This window comes from Bombus fervidus, chromosome 8, assembly GCF_041682495.2.
Source record: "Bombus fervidus isolate BK054 chromosome 8, iyBomFerv1, whole genome shotgun sequence".
NCBI classification, from domain to species: domain Eukaryota; kingdom Metazoa; phylum Arthropoda; class Insecta; order Hymenoptera; family Apidae; genus Bombus; species Bombus fervidus.
Genome location: NC_091524.1, coordinates 8,603,122 through 8,621,809, shown reverse-complemented (window position 1 = coordinate 8,621,809; position 18,688 = coordinate 8,603,122). Strand labels below are relative to the sequence as shown.

The window sequence follows — 18,688 nt, the reverse complement described above, 5'->3', positions numbered from 1 at the left end:
ATAAATTCAAATCTTATTGTTTCTATGTCTACTTACCTTACCATTCTTGGAAAAATAAGATACAATTGTACCAACTTCCCTCTATGTACCTATTTATATACCATTATATTTTGTTGCTTCTCTTACAATTATGTATTATATAGCATATTCAGTCGCACATTACAAGTTGATAGTTCTAGTACTAAAATTTGTAAAATACCAATAACGTGATAACAGAAATAAAAACTTTTGCACGTAACACATCACATAAAAGTTATTTCTACGATAAAAACTGTTTACTTGTATGACAAGTGCAATTTTAATTGATCTTAAAAATGATTCATCTGTAGTCACAGAATTATCAAAAACCAAACACGATCAATCTTACGACCCTTTCATTTACACACTTGACTGCTACTTGAGAGATGCCTGTCATGATGAGAGATGTTTTTACCCTTTTTTTTATGCTCACTTTTAAGAAAATCTTGTAATACTTCGACAGTGATACTTATATTGAAATATTTCTAATGTCATTCAAAGGTATCAATTCTGCTCCCTTTTTAATCACAGAAGAATTTTCTCAGTTACATGTGTTCGAAAATACGTTGAACCATGCAACGAATGAAGTATATGTCACCTAGAATGAAAAAGAGATTTCCTATACTGGTCCATTCTTTTCCTTATTCTTTGAATGCCAGCATATTCTTCGAAATTACGAATAAATCCGGAAAATTGTTTAATCTGAAAAGAGACATAAATTATTAACATCATTCATCCATATGAGATTCAGAATTTTTGCTTTGTGTTGCAGAATAAGAAGGCAGCAATTCAATCCTTGATAAATTATTTCTTCCTTGCCTAACACAATTACTTGTTTCTTTCCTTAATCCGTTACTAATAATTTAAACAAATTTAGTGGTTTATATGATTAATCAACATACCAGGATTAGGGAAAATGTGTAATCCTGGTGAGGTACCCACAAATTTGTAATCAGAGCTGCTAATATACTTTGTTAGATCTATTATCCTGTCTAACTTAACAGTTGGTATTCCATGATCACTCAAATGAACAATATTAAGTTCATGTAAACCATGGTATTCTATCTTGCTGTGAATATACCTAGTTATATTATCTAACTTCCTAAGGATATCATCAAATTGAGGTCCTTTTATTCCAATCACATGACCATGATAATCTGACTCTTCAATGTATAATATTCCAACATTTATTGGATGTATAGGATGTACAAACCATGATATCAAGGTATCAATTCTTTCTTCCCAAGGTGCGGTCTCATTAAAATTCTGACAGAATTAAGCATTAATTATTCATATTCTAATAATTACATATTTCCAATAAAGTATAGTCAAAGATATATACCTGAGCAAATGTAGGGTTATTCCTTGATATTCACAAATGAGACCAGACTACATCATTGTGCCACTTCTTTATGCACCAGTCTTCTGATTAATAATCTGAAGAATCATACAAAGTACTTTTACAAAATTTGTATAAAATACAGTAAATATGCGCAGTGTTGAAGCATTCAATGGGGTAATGGTAATGTACGTTCAAAGGTAATGTACGTCACGTATATCTATACTTACATGCAATAAAATACGAATAGATTTAACATTATAAACATTTTTATGCGTCGTAATAGATTGGGAATTAAAGTGTCTTGTAAATATCTGTAATGTGTAAGTATAGCTCTGGCTGAATGGAAATTTCTGTTACATATAGCTAAACATGCAGAAAGAGCGTATTTAATTGGGAAGTGATGAAAGAATAAGTAAAATTTCGAGGATCCATGTGATTTCAGGAGTAGACAGGAAGTTTTCAACGAAAAACAATAGTTTTAAAAGATGCGAGGCTTATCTTGTATTTTATGCACTCTCCGCGCCCGGACTTCCGGAAGCTTTCTATCGTATAAAATGTTTCAGAGTAGTGCGAAATTTTGCATATACATACAAGGAGTATACGTTCTAAGTGGAATATGCTCTTGATACATCAGAAACAAGATTTATAAAAGCTTTGCGAAAGTTGATTTATTATTACCATCAAAAAAGAAGAAGCGGAAAAAGTAATTTAATTAATGTTCGTTTATCATTTTTATATTTCTAAGTCGTGCAGGTATAGCGTTTCTAAAAAGTTAGTGTCGCTTCAAAGTGACATTTCGTGCATGTTAAAGCTATAATCAGTGCCATACAAAACAATAAGTCTGAGTTGGCTCTTATCTCCACAATAATAAATTCCAACTTTACTTTTGGCACACGAAAAACGATATTTATGGGACATTAATAATTTTCCAACACTGGCAGAATGAAGTCGTCAAAGTACGATGTGACCCTAGTGTAAATGGCGGGAAATCTAACAGTGCCACACCTGTGACCACTGGACAAAACACCTATTTGATAGTAGGTGAATCGCTGTGGTATTATCAGTGGTCCGCCGCTGTCACCCTGAAACGATCGTTAAATTTTTAATCAAGGTTACTGAAATATTTCAATCGAATTATATTGAAATTATGCTTATATACAGTAATAATCTATTATTAATTTATGTACTGAAATATTCCAATTTATAATGTATATGTCATATGTATTTTGAGAGAAACTAAGATTAGAAGGAAATTAGATTAAATATTATAATAATGCGTGAGAAATGGACAAAAGTCTTAAGTTAACTTTAATAATATCTCTAATATTTAAGAACTCGATGTGACGTTGATTCGAATTGACTTATCATCAGACACTGTACAATTTATGGTAAATCTGTTATTTAATTACCCTACAAGTATCCTTTCCTGCTTCACCGGCGCATATTACTTTTGTGGTGATACGAGTCTTATCAATTGGCCAATAAGCTTTCTTGCATTGGGCGTTGTTAATCACTGGCACTTGTATTTCAAGTAATTCATCACTTAAATCTCCATCTACGAAGAAAATGAAAAAGACATTTAGAACTGGAACAAATTTTATTTTATTATGAAATTGCTATTACTTACCATATTCTATCTCTCCCCATCCAGCAACGAAAGGATGGTAACCCTCGAAGTTTTTATTTCGTAAGGGCTGGTCTATGGGGAGACAAATAGGACGTATGTATTCTGAAAAGTAAAATAAAATAAATAACATAAAAAATAAAATAATAAAAAAAAAATAAAATAAATCATAGTGAAGAAAGCGAGGGACGAGAAGAATAAGAAAGAATTCTACACGTTTTATGATACAATATACATATACAGTAAGAAATTTAACGAAATGATACTTCAGTAATATCCAGTAGCATAAATATTAGAAAGTCAATAATATTTAAAGACTTACCCGAAAATGGAACATTTTTCTTCAGTGTAAGAATAGCAATATCATCATGATATGAACCGTTAATATAATCTGGATGTAGTATTATAGATTCGATTTCTACTTCAACAGGATGCGCTCCGTCATCATCTCGTCCTAGATCTAAGTCCCCGATACGAACCACGTACAATCCATAAATTTCTGCGCAATGTGCTGCGGTCAAAACATGCTTAGCCGATATCAGGGAACCTCCGCAGCCCCATAGCGGTTCCCCATTTGGATCCTTGCAATTAATATAACCAAATATAGCGATCCATGGCCAAGCACCTGAAATGCAATAGACATAGTTACGCAGATTCATAATTTTCTCTCGCCTAATCAGTTAAACCTTATTATTATCCATTCGATATTCGATGACGTAGAAGACGATAAGTACATACGTACAAATACTCTCAAATAGAGATTTGATTGAAAGAGAAATTGAATTTTGATTTCAATGTAATAACAATTATTACCTACTTCCATATAATTTCTACTTGAGTTTTACGGAACTCTAAAGTTCAAAGATATAGGATTCTCCCCTAATAGTTTTTGATCTCTGTCCATATTGTACTTTCATATGCTGTTTAGTGTCTTTCAAGTTTATGCTTCACAGTAAATCGCTTATAATTAACCGGAAAGATTAAGCGGAAAAAAAGACATAAAACGTACCAAGTTTAGCTGGTTTACCACCAACCACCCTGGTATGCGTAACGTTGCTGAAACCACAGTTTGGTGGACGCAAGGGCACACTCGAGGTTGCTATAAAACATTTACAGAGGAAGAAGTTATTATATTTAGAAAATTGACAGTAGAGTGATGAATTAATTCGTCTTCGCTGGTTGTTTCACGTTTATCCTGATTATCACGCTTGCTTTGTACGTAAAGCGAGTCGTTGGAATATTCGCGAAGTTAACGAAGCATTTTTCAGAAACAAAATCAGAGAAGAGGTGAATAGTTAAGTGGAATTTTCCCATTAACTTCGTGACATTAACTTCGTGACCATTAACTTCGTGACCATCTCGAAAATAAAAAATCAAACGTGTTCCTTTCAATTTTATGTGGTCACGCGTAACTTCGTTCTTTTCACTGATAATTACCAAACGCGTAAAATTTCGAAACTGCATGAAGGCTGTGTGACGAGACCGTACTGCAATCTGTAGTGTGGAAAAAGAGAACTTAAAGTGCAAACCTTTAGTGCGCCTAGCTTGAACTGATGGATGCAGAAGGACAATTAACGCAAAACATGCGAACAGTCTCCTGAAGGCAGTCATTGTCCTGAAATAAAAAAGTGACGAATTGAAAGGACACAGGACTGATAACGGTCAATGTATCTAATAATAGAAATTTGGATCACGCCAGGATCTAATGTTGTGAAAGAAAGAGTGAAATACTGTGGTGAATGAGGAAGACGCTAAAGTGATAAAAATAAACGAGACTTAGTTCGTACGATAAATTGAATTTATATTGGAAAAGAAGCAAGATCGCGCGAAATAGCTCATAGGAATGACAAATATTATCGGCATAAGTTCCCGTGTAATTTCACTTTTGATAATTGTTTAGTTTAACATTAAAACGATCAAACTCGTCGCTCTGAAACTTTCATTTCTGCAAATTACTAAAAAGCATCATAATGCTTTAGTAAAATTAACGTTGATTTTTGTTGAGTTAGTAAGATGACTACAAGGAATTTAGAAGAAAGGTACAAATAGGAAAATCATCAATTTCAGATAACATTTAATAGAAAAATCTGCTTATTTGTAAATATTAAAACACGTTTCTGTACGTACATAGGAATATTTATAACAAAATTCTCTATATAAATTCAATTTTTATTGTATATCGGTTCCTACTTACCTCACCACTCCTGAGTAACGAAAATACACTTGTACCAACTTTCGTCGAAGTACCTATTTATACCATCACCTTGTCATTTCACTTACAATTATCTACTATATAGCACGTTTTATCGCACATTACCGATAGTTGTACTACTAAAATTTACAAAACAGCAATAGCGTTGTAACAGAAATACATACTTTTGCACGTAAAACATTACATAAAAGTTACTTTTACGGTGAAAGCTGTTTGCTCGTGTTCGCATGTGCAACTTTAATTCATCTTAAAAGTCATTGATTTGTGGGCACCGAATTATCAGAAACCAATGACGTAAATCTTAAGAATCATCTACTTGCACACTTGATGGCTAACTGAGAGATGCTACTCAACGATGCTCGCTTTTACGAATATTTTTTAATGCTCCAACAGTGATGCTTCACGCTCGCGCTATCATACTTTAATAGTATGTGGTACCTCTTTGTATATAATATTTACGCACTCGAGAGAGAAACTGACACTTCGTTAGACTTTCTTCGGGAATCATCCTCTTCTTTACCATACCCTTACCATGGATGCTCCGTATTTTCCTACGAATGGAATTCCCTTCGTTGCCACATTCCCGGAATCGAGCAAATATCTTACGATGTTACTAATCAAAATATTCTAAGTTATGATTTACGATTATCAGATTTTTGACATCAGAGAAGATTCCTGATTAAAAAAAGAAAAAAAAAATAGTTTTGAAAGATACGGGATTTATCTTGTATTTTATGCACCCTCTGTGTCCAATCTTCCGGAAGTGCTCTATCGTATGAAATGTCTCAGAATAGTCGAAAATTTTGTATGTACATACAAGAAGTACACGTTCTAAGTAGAATATTCAATCATTCTCTTAATCAGAAACAACATTTATATGAGCTTTCCAAAAGTTGATTTATTATTACTATCAAAAAAAGAGAAGCAGAGAAAGAAATGTAATTAATGTTCTTTTATTATCTGTATATATCTAAATCGTACAAGTGTAGGATGCGTAAAAAATTAGTGTGGTTTGAAGCTACATTTCGTGCATTTTAAGGCAATGCTTCCTGACCTACAAAGCAATATAAATTTCAACTGCCTATTATCTCCACAATAGAAAGTTACAACTTCCTTTTTCGTACACGAAAAATGATACTTATGCAACACTAATAATCGTTTTATTGCAACGCTGGGAGAATAAAGTTGTCGAGGTAGGACGTGACCCTAGTGTAAACGCCAGGAAATAAAGGTAAAGCGCAGTTATAACCAAAGGACACAACACCTATCTGATAGTAGGTGAATTGCTGTGGTATTATCAGTGGTCCGCCGCTGTCACCCTGGAACGATCGTTACATTTTTAATTTTAATGTTTAAAGCTTCCAATCAAAGTTGAAAAATTTCAATCGAATTATATTGAAATTATACTTATATACAGTAATAATCTATCATTACTTTATGTATTGAAATATTTTAGTTTATGGTGTATATGTTATATGTGTTTTGAGAAAAACTAAGATTAGAAAGAAATTAGATTAAATACTATAATAATGTGCGAGAAATAGACAAAAGTATTAATTTTACTTTATCTAATATTTTTAATATTTAAGAACTCGATTTGACGTTGATTCGAATTGACGTATCTTCGGACACTGTATAACTTATGGTAAATTTGTTATTTAATTACTTTACAAGCATCCTTTCCACCCTGAGCATATCCGGCGCATATTACACCATTCGGAAGAAGTATACCAAAAACTTTGGAATATTCTGTCTGGCATTGGGCGTTCGTAACCACTGGCACTTGTACTTCCATTAATGCATTACTAGATGGTCCTTCTACGAAGAAAATAAGAGACATTTAAAACTGGAACTGTTTAATTTTATTATAAAATTAGTATCGCCTACTATGAAATAATGTTCCCCATCCAGCAACGAAAGGATGGTAACCCTCGAAGTTGTTATTTCGAAGGGACTCTTCTAGAGGGAGGCAAATGGGACGTATGTACTCTGAAAAATAAGGAAATAAATGATAGCGAATGAAACGGATAATGAAGAGTATGAGAAAGAATTCCACATGTTTTATGATAAGAAATTGAAAGAAATGATAGTTTAGTAATACTCCTTAGCATAAATATTGGAAACTCAACAATATTTGATCACTTACCCGAAAATGGTACATCGTTCTCCAATTTAAGAATAGCGATGTCATGATCATGAGATCTCTCGTGCATATAATCAGAATGAATCAGTTTAGATACGAATCCCATTTCAATAGGACGCGCTCCGTCGTCATCTCGTTCTAGATCTAAGTCCCCGAGACGAATCACGTACAAATCATTGCGTATTGCACAATGTGCTGCGGTCAAAACATGCCTAGACGATATCAGGGAACCTCCACACATCCATGCTGGCTCAAGAACTGGGTTTCGGGGATAACGAAAACCTAGTGCAGCGATCCATGGCCAAGCACCTAAAATGCAATAGTCATTAGTTAATATACGTAATATACGTAACTTGTCGCGTAATGAGTTAAAAACTATTATTATCCATTCGATATTCGATGATGCAGAAGACGATAAGTATATATGTACAAATACTCTCAAATAGAGATTTGATAAAGAGTGAAATTAAATTTTAACTTTACTGGAATAAAAATTATTAATTGTATATAATTTCTACTTGAACTATACTGAACTATAAAGTTCAAACATGTAATTTCTGCCCTAACAGTTTTTGATCTCTATCCATATTATTACTCCTATATCAATCTTTAATTTCATGTAAAAAGATACTCTTCCTAACATGAAGTAAAAGAAAGAAGTAATTCAAGTTAATAAGTAAAGTTACTACCGATGAAGTCCTAGTATTATTATTTAATTTAATTGAAACGTATTTTGATGTGCTGTTTAGTATCTTTAAAGTTCATGCTTCGTAGCAAATCGCTTATTATTAATCGGAAAGGAAGAGATAAAACGTACCAAGCTTAGCAGGTTTACCATCGACCACCCTGTTATGCGTAACGTTGCTAAAACCACAGTATGGTGGTCGCAAGGCCCTATACTTGTACTTAGTTTCATAAGAAATCAAAAGTCCTCTCTTCTGTTTGTTTGGATTGTTCGGACAGCAAAAGATCGCATTATTGACACCGGGTATACACAGTGATTGTCTAAAAAATTCGGTGGCTGCATTGCCCTGTATCTGCAGTATTTCTTGCAGAGGCTTACATCTTGTGAAGTGCAGGCACCAGCCTTCTTGATTGTCCGGTGTGATACATTCTGGACCAAACAATTTTAAAATAAAACATTTGTGGAGAAAAGAAATTATTACATCTAAGAAATTGGCAATAGACTGATGAATTAATTCGTCTTCTTCGGTTAGCTTCTTAATTAAAGTTTTTAATAATAATGTATATATATATATTTTGTTTTCTAATATTAATCATAACTGTTGATACATCGTTCACATCGCATACCGTCCGATTACACGCTTTTCCAACACGAAGTTGTATGCATAATACTTGTAGTAGGTTTGAAATCAGTTCCTTTCTTTCATTGATGATTAACAAACGCGTAAAATTTCGAAATTAGACGAAGGTTCTATGACAAGGTCGTACTAGAATCTGAAGTGCATGGAAAAAGACAATTTAAAGTGCAAACCTTGAGCAGAAACCGTGTGAACTAATGGATCCAGGAAACTAATTAACATCAAACATGCAAACAGTATCTTGAAGCTTGTCATTGTCCTGAAATAAAGATGTGCCGAATTGAAAAGACGCAGGACGAACGAACAGTGAATCTAATAAAAGAAACTTGGATCACACTATGATTCAATGTTTTGAAACAAAGAGCGAAAAACTGTGGCGAATTAGAAAGACGGGAAACTGATAATGATAAAAGAAACTTAGTTCGTATTATAAATTGATTTGCATCAGAAGAGAAGCACGATCGCGCGAAATAGACCACAGGAATTACAAATATTATCGACATAAGTTCCTGTGTAATTTCTCTTTTGATAATTGTTTAGTTTAACATTAGAACGATCAAACTCGTCGCTCTGAAACTTTCATTTCTGCAAATTACTAAAAAGCACCATAATGCTTTACTAAAATTAACGTTGATTTTTGTTGAGTTAGTAAGATGACTACAAGGAATTTAGAAGAAAGGTACAAATAGGAAAATCATCAATTTCAGATAACATTTAATAGAAAAATCTGCTTATTTGTAAATATTAAAACACGTTTCTGTACGTACATAGGAATATTTATAACAAAATTCTCTATATAAATTCAATTTTTATTGTACATCGGTCCCTACTTACCTCACCACTCCTGAGAAACGAAAATACACTTGTACCAACTTTCGTCGAAGTACCTATTTATACCATCATTTTGTCATTTCACTTACAATTATCTACTATATAGCGTATTTTATCGCACATTACCGATAGTTGTACTACTAAAATCTACAACACAGCAATAACGTGGTAACAGAAATAAAAACTTTTGCACGTAAAACATTACATAAAAGTTACTTTTACGGTGAAAGCTGTTTGCTCGTGTTTGCATCTGCAACTTTAATTCATCTTAAAAGTCATTGATTTGTAGGCACCAAATTATCAGAAGCCAATCATGTAAATCATAAGGACCTTCTGGAATGGAATTCTCTTTGTTGCCACATTCCCAGAATCGAGCAAATATCTTACGATGCTACTAATCAAAATATTCTAAGTTATGATTTGCAATTACCAGATCTTTTACGTCAGAGAAAATGCCTGTGTCGTTGTCTGACTTAATAGTTACCATTCCATAATCACTCAAACGAACAATGTTAAGATCGTATAAACCATGGTATTCTATCTTACTGTGAAGATATCTAGTTATATTATCTAACTTTATAAGAATATCATGAAATTCAAGTCCTTTTATTCAGATCACATGACCATGATGATCTGGTTCTTCATTATATAATGTTCCAAAATTTATTGTATATACAGGATGTACAAACCATGATATCAAGGTATCACTTCTTTCTTTCGAAAGCTATAGTTTTATCAAAATTCTGATAGAATTAAAAATTAATTTTTCATATTCTAACAATCATATATTTTAAATACAGTATTGTCAAATATATGTATATATATATATATACCTGAGCAAATGTGGAGTGATTCCTTGATATTCATGAACGTCACCAGACTACATCATTATGCCACTTTTTCTTTGTACATCAACCTTTAGATTAACAATCTAAACAAACATACAAAGTAGTTTTACAAAATTTGTATAAAATACAGTTTATATGCGCAATATTGAAGCGTTGAAGAGGATACAAAGGTAATGTACATATTTATTCTCATGCAACAAAATACAAACAGATTTAATAGTATAAGGTTTTTTATTTGTCATAATAATTTGGGAATTTATGTCTCGTAAGTACCTGTAATGCCTAAGTATATCTTTGGCTGAATGGAAATTTCTCTTACATCTAGCTAAAAATAATGCAGAAAGAGTGTATTCAATTGGAAAGAAAACTTCTAGATGCTCTCTATCTTGTGAAACATTTCAGAATAGTCGGCAATTTTCTATGTACATACAAAAAGTATACGTTTTCAGTGGAATATTTAATCATTCCCTTGATACATCAGAAACAAAATTTGTAGAATCTTTGCCAAGATTGATTTATTATTACCAACAAAAAGGAAGGAGCGGTAAAAAATGTAATTAGTGAAATTTAATTAAGAAATTAAAAAATATCATTTTTATATCTCTAAGTCGTACAGGTGTAGCGTGTGTAAAAAATTAGTGTCGTTTCAAAGTTATATTTCGTGCATTTTAAGGCACATAATATGTGACGTACAAACCAATATAAATGTGGGCTGCCTCTAATCACCCCAATAATAAATTCCAACTTTACTTTTCGTACACGAAAAATGATATTTATGCAAACACTAATAATTATATTATTTCAACGCTGGGAGAATAAAGCTGTCGAGGTAGGACGTGACCCTAGTGTAAACGCCAGGATATTTAGGTAAAGCGCACTCATGACCATAAGACACAACACCTATTTCATAATAGGTGGAGTTTTGTGGTATCATCAGTGGTCCTCCGCTGTCACCCTGAAACGATCGTTACATTTTCCATTTTAATGTTTAAAGCTTTTAATCAAAGTTGAAATATTTCAATCGAATTATATTGAAATTATACTTATATACAGTAATAATCTATCATTACTTTATGTACTGAAATATTTCCCTTTATGATGTACGTATTACATGTATTTTAAGTAAAATTAAAGTTCGATGGAAATGAGATTAAATACCGTAATGTTGTGTGAGAAATGGGCAAAACTATTAAATTATGTGTATCTATCATTTTTAATGTTTAAGACGTCGATTTGATGTTGATTCGAATTGACGTGTCTTCAGACACTGTATAATTTATGGTAAATTTGTTATTTAATTACTTGACAAGCATCCTTTCCACCCTCAGCGTATCCGGCGCATATTACTGTATCAGAAGCGTCGCTATAAGCACGTTTGCATACGTCGTTGCTAACCACTGGCACTTGTACTTCCATTAATGCATCACTTAGTGGTCCTTCTGCGAAGAAAATGAGAAAGACATTTAAGACTGGAACTGTTTAATTTTATTCTAAAATTAGTATCGCTTACTATATCTTAATCTTCCCCATCCAGCAACGAAGGGATTGTAGCCGATGAAGTTGTTATTTCGAAGGGACTCCTCTATGGGGAGACAAATGGGACGTATGTACTCTGAAAAATAAGGAAATAAATGATAGCGAAGGAAACGGATGACGAAAAGTATGAGAAAGAATTTTACATGTTTTGTGATAAGAAATTGAAAGAAACGATAATTTAGTAATACTCAATAGCATAAATATTAGAATCTCAGTAATATTTGACGACTTACCCGAAAATGATACATCCTTCTCCAATTTAAGAATAGCTATATCATCATGGTGTTTCGGGTAAGCATAATCAGGATGAATTAGTTTAGATTCGATTCCCATTTGAATAGGATGCGCTCCGTCGTCATCTCGTTTTAGATTTAAATCCGCGATACGAACCACGTACAATGAACGGTGTATTGCACAATGTGCTGCTGTCAAAACATGCCTAGCCGATATCAGGGAACCTCCGCACTTCCATTCCGGACTCTTCTTTGGCTGTCTATAATTATGAAAACCTAATGCAACCATCCATGGCCAAGCACCTAAAACACAATGGTTATAGTTGTAAACATACATAATTTTTTCTCGCATGATGAGTTAGAAACTATTGTTATCCATTGGATAACTACATACGTACAAATACTCTCAAATAGAAATTTGATTAAGAGAGAAATTAAATTTTGACTTCACTGGAATAAAAATTATTAGATAATTCTCTATAATTTCTACTTAAACTATACTGAAATATAAAGTGCAAATATGTAATTTCTCCCCTAACAGTTTTTGATCTCAATTCATATTATTACTCCTATATCAATGTTTAATTTCAAGTTAAGAGATACTCTCCCTAACATGAACTAAAAGAAAGAAATAATTCAAATTAATAAGTAATTTATTGAAGTTATTATTTATTGTAATTGAAACGTACTTTAATACGCTGTTTAATATGCTGCCTTTAAAGTTCATGCTTCGTAGTATATCGCTTATTATTAACCGGAAAGAAAGAGATGAAACGTACCAAGTTTAGCTGGTTTACCACCAACCACCCTTGTATGCGTAACGTTGCTGAAACCACAGTGTGGTGGACGCAAGGGGCCATACGAGGTTGCTGTAAAACATTTCCAGAGGAAGAAATTATTATACTTTTCAAACTTTTCATAATAATGTTTTATCTTCTTTATGCAATATTAACCATTACGCCTGATACTTCGCTCACATCGTATACAGTCCGATTACGCGCTTCTCCCATCATTAACAACATAGTTAACAACATATAGTTATTAGCATGACGACTATACGAAAATAGAAAATATGATGTGTCTGGAATATTCTTATATTATAACTAACTTCATTAAAGCCATTAAATAAAAAGCTTGGGAGCTTATAGAAATGTAAAATCTTGATTAACGTTCTCTTGTCTCGTTCCTTCTAGATGCACAGTAAATCCTGAGACCTCGAAATAACGTGATCATAAACGTTCTTGCTACGATCGAACGCTTATGTTACTTTATATCAAGTAATGTTATCATCGATTGATTCTTCAGAAAATACAGCGAAGGATACGTATGTGCCTCCGTATAAACTTCGTTACGTAGTCTCCTGCGCAAGATACAAGTTACTTTTTTGATTCACGATCGACTGGAACTTTGCAATATTGTTGCGCGGTACCCGGAAGGACGAATATACGTAGATAATTGTATGTACGTATTGTTCGCTATACGATGATAATTGGATCCTTGATAGAAAAATATCATCGTAAAGTCGACCTGATTTCATGGGACCATACTGAAATCTGAAGTACGTGGAAAAAGACAACTTAAAGTGCAAACCTTCAACAGACGCCTGGTGAACTAATGCATGCAGGAGGATGATTAACGCCAAACATAGAAACAGCAACTTGAAGCCCGACATTGTCCTGAAATAAAAAAATGACGAATTGAAAGGACGCGGAACTGATAACAATAAAAGAAGCTCAGTTCGAATGATATGTTGAATTTACATCAGAAACGAAGTTCAGTGATTTAGAACTAAATCCTCTATATAAATTCGAATCTTATTGTATATCGGTTCCTACTTACCTCGCTATTCTTGAAAAACAGAGATACACTTCTTCTAAGCTCCTATTTATACCATCACCTTGTCACTTCACTTGCAATTATTACTTACAATTATCAATTATATAGCATATTTTATCGCACATTATCAATGGCTGTACTACTAAAATTCACAAAATAGAAATAACGTGGTACACAATAGAAATAAAATGTTTTGCACGTAACACATCACATAAAAGTTACTTGTACGATAAAAGCTGCTCGTGTGGCACGTGCAACTTTAATTGATCTTAAAAGTGATTGATTTGTTGGCACGGAATTATCAAAAACCAATGAACAACGAATAGTACGTGATACCACGAATATTTTAATTCCCTTCGTTGGCACATTCACGGAATCTTTGTAAAGCTATCTCGTTGTGTTACAAATTAAAAGAATTGGTACTTGCTACTATAATTCTGATGGAAGAAAAGAGACGATGATGTTACGATAATATCATTTATGTATAACTGATTTATTTACATACGAATTCTGATACAGATGGTGCACTATTATAATAGGTAAGTTTGGTCTGTAAGTTGAATTTTGTAAAATATCCTGCTTATAGGATAAATTATGTTAGAATCTAATTTCTAGGATAATACCGAGCATACTGATTATGCTGTTATGATTTGGTTTAAAATAATAAATAATTCACTCATGCATAGTATTTGTCCAGTTTTATATATAATTTCGGTATTGTTATAAGTAGAAAGACAATTAATGTCGTTCGAGGCAATTTTCGAATCACTCATATTACGTTTAATACATATAGTTATTATATAAGAGTATCGTAAAATTTAGAAGAATAAAAAATTCGTACAGTACATTTTATGAAAAATGTAATAAATTGAAAATGTAAATTTTTGGAAATTTACTTGCATCATTTTCAATATCGTGATTTATATCCCAATGGTACTGTGCTTCCAAATCTTCCAGTATTCTTCTAAAAACAAAAAGTCGAACCTTGTTATTATTGACATTGGCATTACAAGGAAGACAAGTGTCAGGAAGCAACTCCTTTTTATTATGGATTTCTTTGTAAACATATAAATGAGAAATTTAGCTTTCGTTGTTTTATTAAAGAATTTATTCTTATTGTGCTTTGATAGTTATTACATTACAATTTTTTACGTACTATTCATATTTAATAATTTCCTAATACTAACTTAGAAACGGATGTCCTTGCACGGATTTAAAAATATATATGATACAATTAACACTTAGTCAACCGCGCGCACCACAGCGAGCTATACGTTTCTCATCGCAATGCATAAGTCACCTATACACTGTCTACCACGCATTTTTCCAAGTATCACGAACTAATATTCATTATTTAAAAAACAAAGAAATCTAAAAATTATTTAAGTGATCAATTATATCATGTGGTAATGATTTTGTTTAACGATTTCACATATTGTTTATACAAGACATCAAATTAAAAGTATATATTAAAAGTATAAAAAAATATAGGTAAAATTAAAAGCATTAAAAATGACTAAAGATAAATAAAACGACTTAAACGTGAAATTAAAAATTCATAATGCATTTTAATATTTTTGTTACAGCATGATGTCGTTCGATTATAATTTTATTTAGTCATAATTGATAGTGTAATAAGTGGCTCAATTAATTGGGAAGAGTTCAAGGTAAACAATAACTGATGATAACAAAAAAAAAAAAAAAGAGGAAAAGAAAACGCATTGCTCAAATCAAAAAGGGACATCTTCCCGTTCGGTCACGCAGCGATGTACTTCACAGAGAGAAAAGATCCCCCTATTCGGTTGGTTAAGTGTTAAAATTAATTCTAAAATAATAATTGTTTAAAAAGATTAAAATTCTAATTAAACTTTTTGCTATATTTCAAAGTTTAAAACGATATAACTTTATTTATAAAAAATGAAATTATGTTTATGTATTCTTCATTACAATGCTATTTCTTATTACCGTATCGTCATTTTTTTTAATTCATTTTGTTATCTCTATGCAATATGAAAATTCATATATTGTTTGATATTTTTTACATATTATCCATCCATTGAATAATATCTCCTGAAAAATCAAAATATCAATATTGTATTATTAAAATGCTTCTTAAACTTCAATTTCCGGCAAATCCGAAATCCAATACATTTCTTATAGTTATTATTTATAAAAAAATTCCAAGTTAGTAACTTAACTTTCTCTTCAAAATTACGAATAACATATACGTTGACTTACTTGAACAATTCTTCTTCAAATTCCAGGCTCCTCCTATGCAACTTTATTAGTGATATTATAATCACTACCACTGATATAGTTATTGAAGAGGCTATAACTGAATTAATAGAAGATAGTAAATAACTGTGCATAACAATGACGCATAACGTTTACTTACTTATCGATCGAAACGCGATTTCTATGGTATTCTCTTGATGTTCCTTAAGGCACTTGGTTAGATGTGATATAGTACCATTCCCTATGGGACATTGTAGATCGAGTATTTTACAAAATAGCGGAAATAAATCTAGATTATTAAAAGGTTCGAGTTTGCACTTAGGCATAAATGCAGGACCATTTGCGAAGAAGAAAGGATGCATTTCTATAGCCTCATTATCATAGCCATGAAGACCAAATTCTGAATCACTGGTTACTAAACATAAATATCCCATAAAATTTAATATATACCTTTAATTTTTAATACATACTTGAATTAGTATGTATTATGAATCATATTATACCTGTAATATTGAACTTTTTCTTATAATATTCTATGTTATCAAGGAGGTTTTGAAATGCATATCCAATTTCAGCAATAACAAAGATAGGACCAACGCGCGTATTATTTCCATAGTGATATTTCTTAGGAATTTCATCCCTTTTGAAAACTCTAAACGTCTTCAATTTCAATGCTGCTTGCTTCAATGTTTGATAAATCATTTCTTCTTTACCTAAAAAATTCACTTGTTTATTTTCTTAATCTCTTATTAATAATTTAAACAAACTTAATAATTCATATGATGAATCAACATACCAGGATTAGGAAAAATGTGTAATCCTGGTGAGGTACCAACAAATTTGTAATCAGAGCTGTTAATATACTTTGTTAGGTCTATTATCCTGTCTAACTTAACAGTTGCCATTCCATGATCACTCAAATGAACAACATTAAGATCATGTAAACCATGGCATTTTATCTTATTGTGAAGATACCTAGTTATATTATCTAACTTCCTAAGAATATCATCAAATTGAGGTCCTTTTATTCCAATCACATGACCATGATAATCTGGCTCTTCAATGTATAATATTCCAAAATTTATTGGATGTATAGGATGTACAAACCATGATATCAAGGTATCAATTCTTTCTTCCCAAGGTACGGTCTCATTAAAATTCTGATAGAATTAAAAATTAATTATTCATATTCTAATAATTATATATTTTCAATAGAGCATAGTCAAAGATATATACCTGAGCAAATGTAGGGGAGATTCCTTGATATTCATAAATGCCACCAGGCCACATCATTGTGCCACTTCTTCTTTGTGCACCAGCCTTTTGGTTAGCAGTCTAAACAAATATACAAAGTAGTTTTATAAAATATGTATAAAATACAATAAATATGACTAGTATGATGACCAAAATAATATATGTGTTTATGTGTCATAATTTACATACCCAAATAGGAAGAATTCTATTATCATAATGATATAAATTATATGAATATTTTGTTGTATTTCCTGAAGCAGGGTCATAAAATTCATTATCCACAACTCCATGTGTTTCTGCATACAATCCTGTGGCCATTGTATGATGGTTAGGAAATGTTTTTGTGACAAAAATATTCATCATGTAATCCGCATATGTGCCTTCATGTTTCAGTTTATTCATAAATGGTGTTCTGTCAAAATAGTCATACCTATGAAACAAAAGAATTATTCAATTAAAACGATCGTTTACATACAAGTAAAAATTAAAAAGTAATGATATCTAAAATACCTGAATGCATCATATGATATTACTAACAACTTTGGATGTTGCAATATCAATAACCCATGCTTCACACTAAGTAACATAACAAGTAACAAAGTAAATATGGTTACAGAATTCATAGTGAACGTGTATAAATCGTTCTTTAACAAGAAGAATCGTTATTGTGCTTAGCTAGTGGTTATTATTCTATCTCCTTCATGCTTTTAAAGGCATTTCAGTGACGAATCTTCTTCGACCTGGATTGAAAGTTAAAAATATCCAGTTATTGATAACTGCTACAGTAAGTATATAAAAAAAAGTCTTATTTCTGAATCAATCTATCCGATTAATAGTTTCTAAAAAATTCCATCGAACGGTACCAATTGAAAATGACCAGATGTTTGTTTCACATGATAAAAAAAAATTAGAAACATTAGTCAATTCACGGACACCGTTTGCCAAATACTAAACGCTCCCTCATTTCTCATGAACTATAAAACTATATATAAAGCAATAACACAATCCTTTCTACTCTATACTAATCATACCACTATCTTTTTGCGCCGACGAATTTGTTAAACGAACATATACTTTAAGCACAAATACTTAATAAAGCGAACTCGACGAAATCTTGAATATTCTTTTACTATTCACACGTAGATAAACGTACAGCGAGTACGTTTTAAAATGATGGCTGATTTTTTGGTTCTTACATAGTTAGGAACTAATTGAGTTTCTGTACGAGATCCTTTCTCGTTTTTAGTATGTTGG

General features: G+C 31.9%; 3 protein-coding genes across 7 annotated transcripts; all 3 read right to left on the bottom strand.

Moving 5' to 3' along the window:
• Window positions 1–1,447: 1,447 nt before the first annotated feature.
• On the bottom strand, window positions 1,448–5,809 carry LOC139990193 (venom protease-like). 2 transcript variants are annotated; one of them, XM_072009256.1, is made up of 7 exons: window positions 5,179–5,808; window positions 4,514–4,599; window positions 3,994–4,083; window positions 3,307–3,609; window positions 2,988–3,089; window positions 2,770–2,915; window positions 1,448–2,442 (listed from the first exon to the last, which is right to left on the bottom strand). In XM_072009256.1, the coding sequence occupies exons 2-7, from the start codon at window positions 4,593–4,595 to the stop codon at window positions 2,278–2,280; spliced, it is 888 nt and encodes a 295-aa protein (XP_071865357.1). In that variant the 5' UTR covers window positions 4,596–4,599; window positions 5,179–5,808; the 3' UTR covers window positions 1,448–2,277. The 2 variants fall into 2 exon arrangements, with proteins under 2 accessions (XP_071865357.1, XP_071865358.1); XM_072009257.1 differs by having other exon boundaries at window positions 2,306–2,442; window positions 2,796–2,915; window positions 5,179–5,809.
• A 326-nt stretch (window positions 5,810–6,135) lies between these two features.
• LOC139989718 (ovochymase-like) lies at window positions 6,136–13,821 on the bottom strand. Its single transcript, XM_072008232.1, has 15 exons — window positions 13,700–13,821; window positions 12,889–12,978; window positions 12,110–12,412; window positions 11,851–11,952; window positions 11,643–11,779; window positions 11,140–11,295; window positions 9,923–10,066; window positions 9,619–9,639; window positions 9,496–9,548; window positions 8,835–8,920; window positions 8,157–8,453; window positions 7,343–7,648; window positions 7,084–7,185; window positions 6,863–7,014; window positions 6,136–6,515 (listed from the first exon to the last, which is right to left on the bottom strand). Exons 1-15 carry the CDS (start codon window positions 13,779–13,781, stop codon window positions 6,357–6,359), a joined length of 2,190 nt encoding a protein of 729 aa, XP_071864333.1. The 5' UTR covers window positions 13,782–13,821; the 3' UTR covers window positions 6,136–6,356.
• Window positions 13,822–14,408: 587 nt separating this feature from the next.
• Window positions 14,409–18,673, bottom strand: LOC139990177 (bis(5'-adenosyl)-triphosphatase enpp4). 4 transcript variants are annotated; one of them, XM_072009221.1, is made up of 9 exons: window positions 18,588–18,673; window positions 17,945–18,174; window positions 17,624–17,864; window positions 17,417–17,515; window positions 16,977–17,340; window positions 16,684–16,893; window positions 16,341–16,595; window positions 16,184–16,280; window positions 14,409–14,909 (listed from the first exon to the last, which is right to left on the bottom strand). In XM_072009221.1, exons 2-9 carry the CDS (start codon window positions 18,055–18,057, stop codon window positions 14,795–14,797), a joined length of 1,494 nt encoding a protein of 497 aa, XP_071865322.1. In that variant the 5' UTR covers window positions 18,058–18,174; window positions 18,588–18,673; the 3' UTR covers window positions 14,409–14,794. The 4 variants fall into 4 exon arrangements, with proteins under 4 accessions (XP_071865322.1, XP_071865320.1, XP_071865321.1 ...); XM_072009219.1 differs by having other exon boundaries at window positions 18,466–18,605; XM_072009220.1 differs by lacking the exon at window positions 18,588–18,673 and adding an exon at window positions 18,298–18,416.
• Window positions 18,674–18,688: the final 15 nt, after the last annotated feature.

Bases quoted from the DNA above. Each gene is read 5' to 3' on its own strand.
- LOC139990177 (XM_072009221.1), bottom strand. From the start codon at position 18,057: ATGAATTCTGTAACCATATTTACTTTGTTACTTGTTATGTTACTTAGT. The intron at 16,596-16,683 runs GTATAATATGAT...ATTTATGTTTAG, and splicing joins GAAAAAGTTCAATATTACAG to TAACCAGTGATTCAGAATTT. The intron at 14,910-16,183 runs GTAAGTCAACGT...TTTTGTTTTTAG, and splicing joins TTTGAAGAAGAATTGTTCAA to AAGAATACTGGAAGATTTGG.
- LOC139990193 (XM_072009256.1), bottom strand. From the start codon at position 4,595: ATGACTGCCTTCAGGAGACTGTTCGCATGTTTTGCGTTAATTGTCCTT. The intron at 2,916-2,987 runs GTAAGTAATAGC...TTTTCTTCGTAG, and splicing joins ATGGGGAGAGATAGAATATG to ATGGAGATTTAAGTGATGAA. The intron at 2,443-2,769 runs GTAATTAAATAA...CGATCGTTTCAG, and splicing joins CAGGAAAGGATACTTGTAGG to GGTGACAGCGGCGGACCACT.
- LOC139989718 (XM_072008232.1), bottom strand. From the start codon at position 13,781: ATGTCGGGCTTCAAGTTGCTGTTTCTATGTTTGGCGTTAATCATCCTC. The intron at 7,649-8,156 runs GTACGTTTTATC...ATTGCATTTTAG, and splicing joins TGGTAAACCTGCTAAGCTTG to GTGCTTGGCCATGGATCGCT. The intron at 6,516-6,862 runs GTAATTAAATAA...CGATCGTTCCAG, and splicing joins GTGGAAAGGATGCTTGTAAA to GGTGACAGCGGCGGACCACT.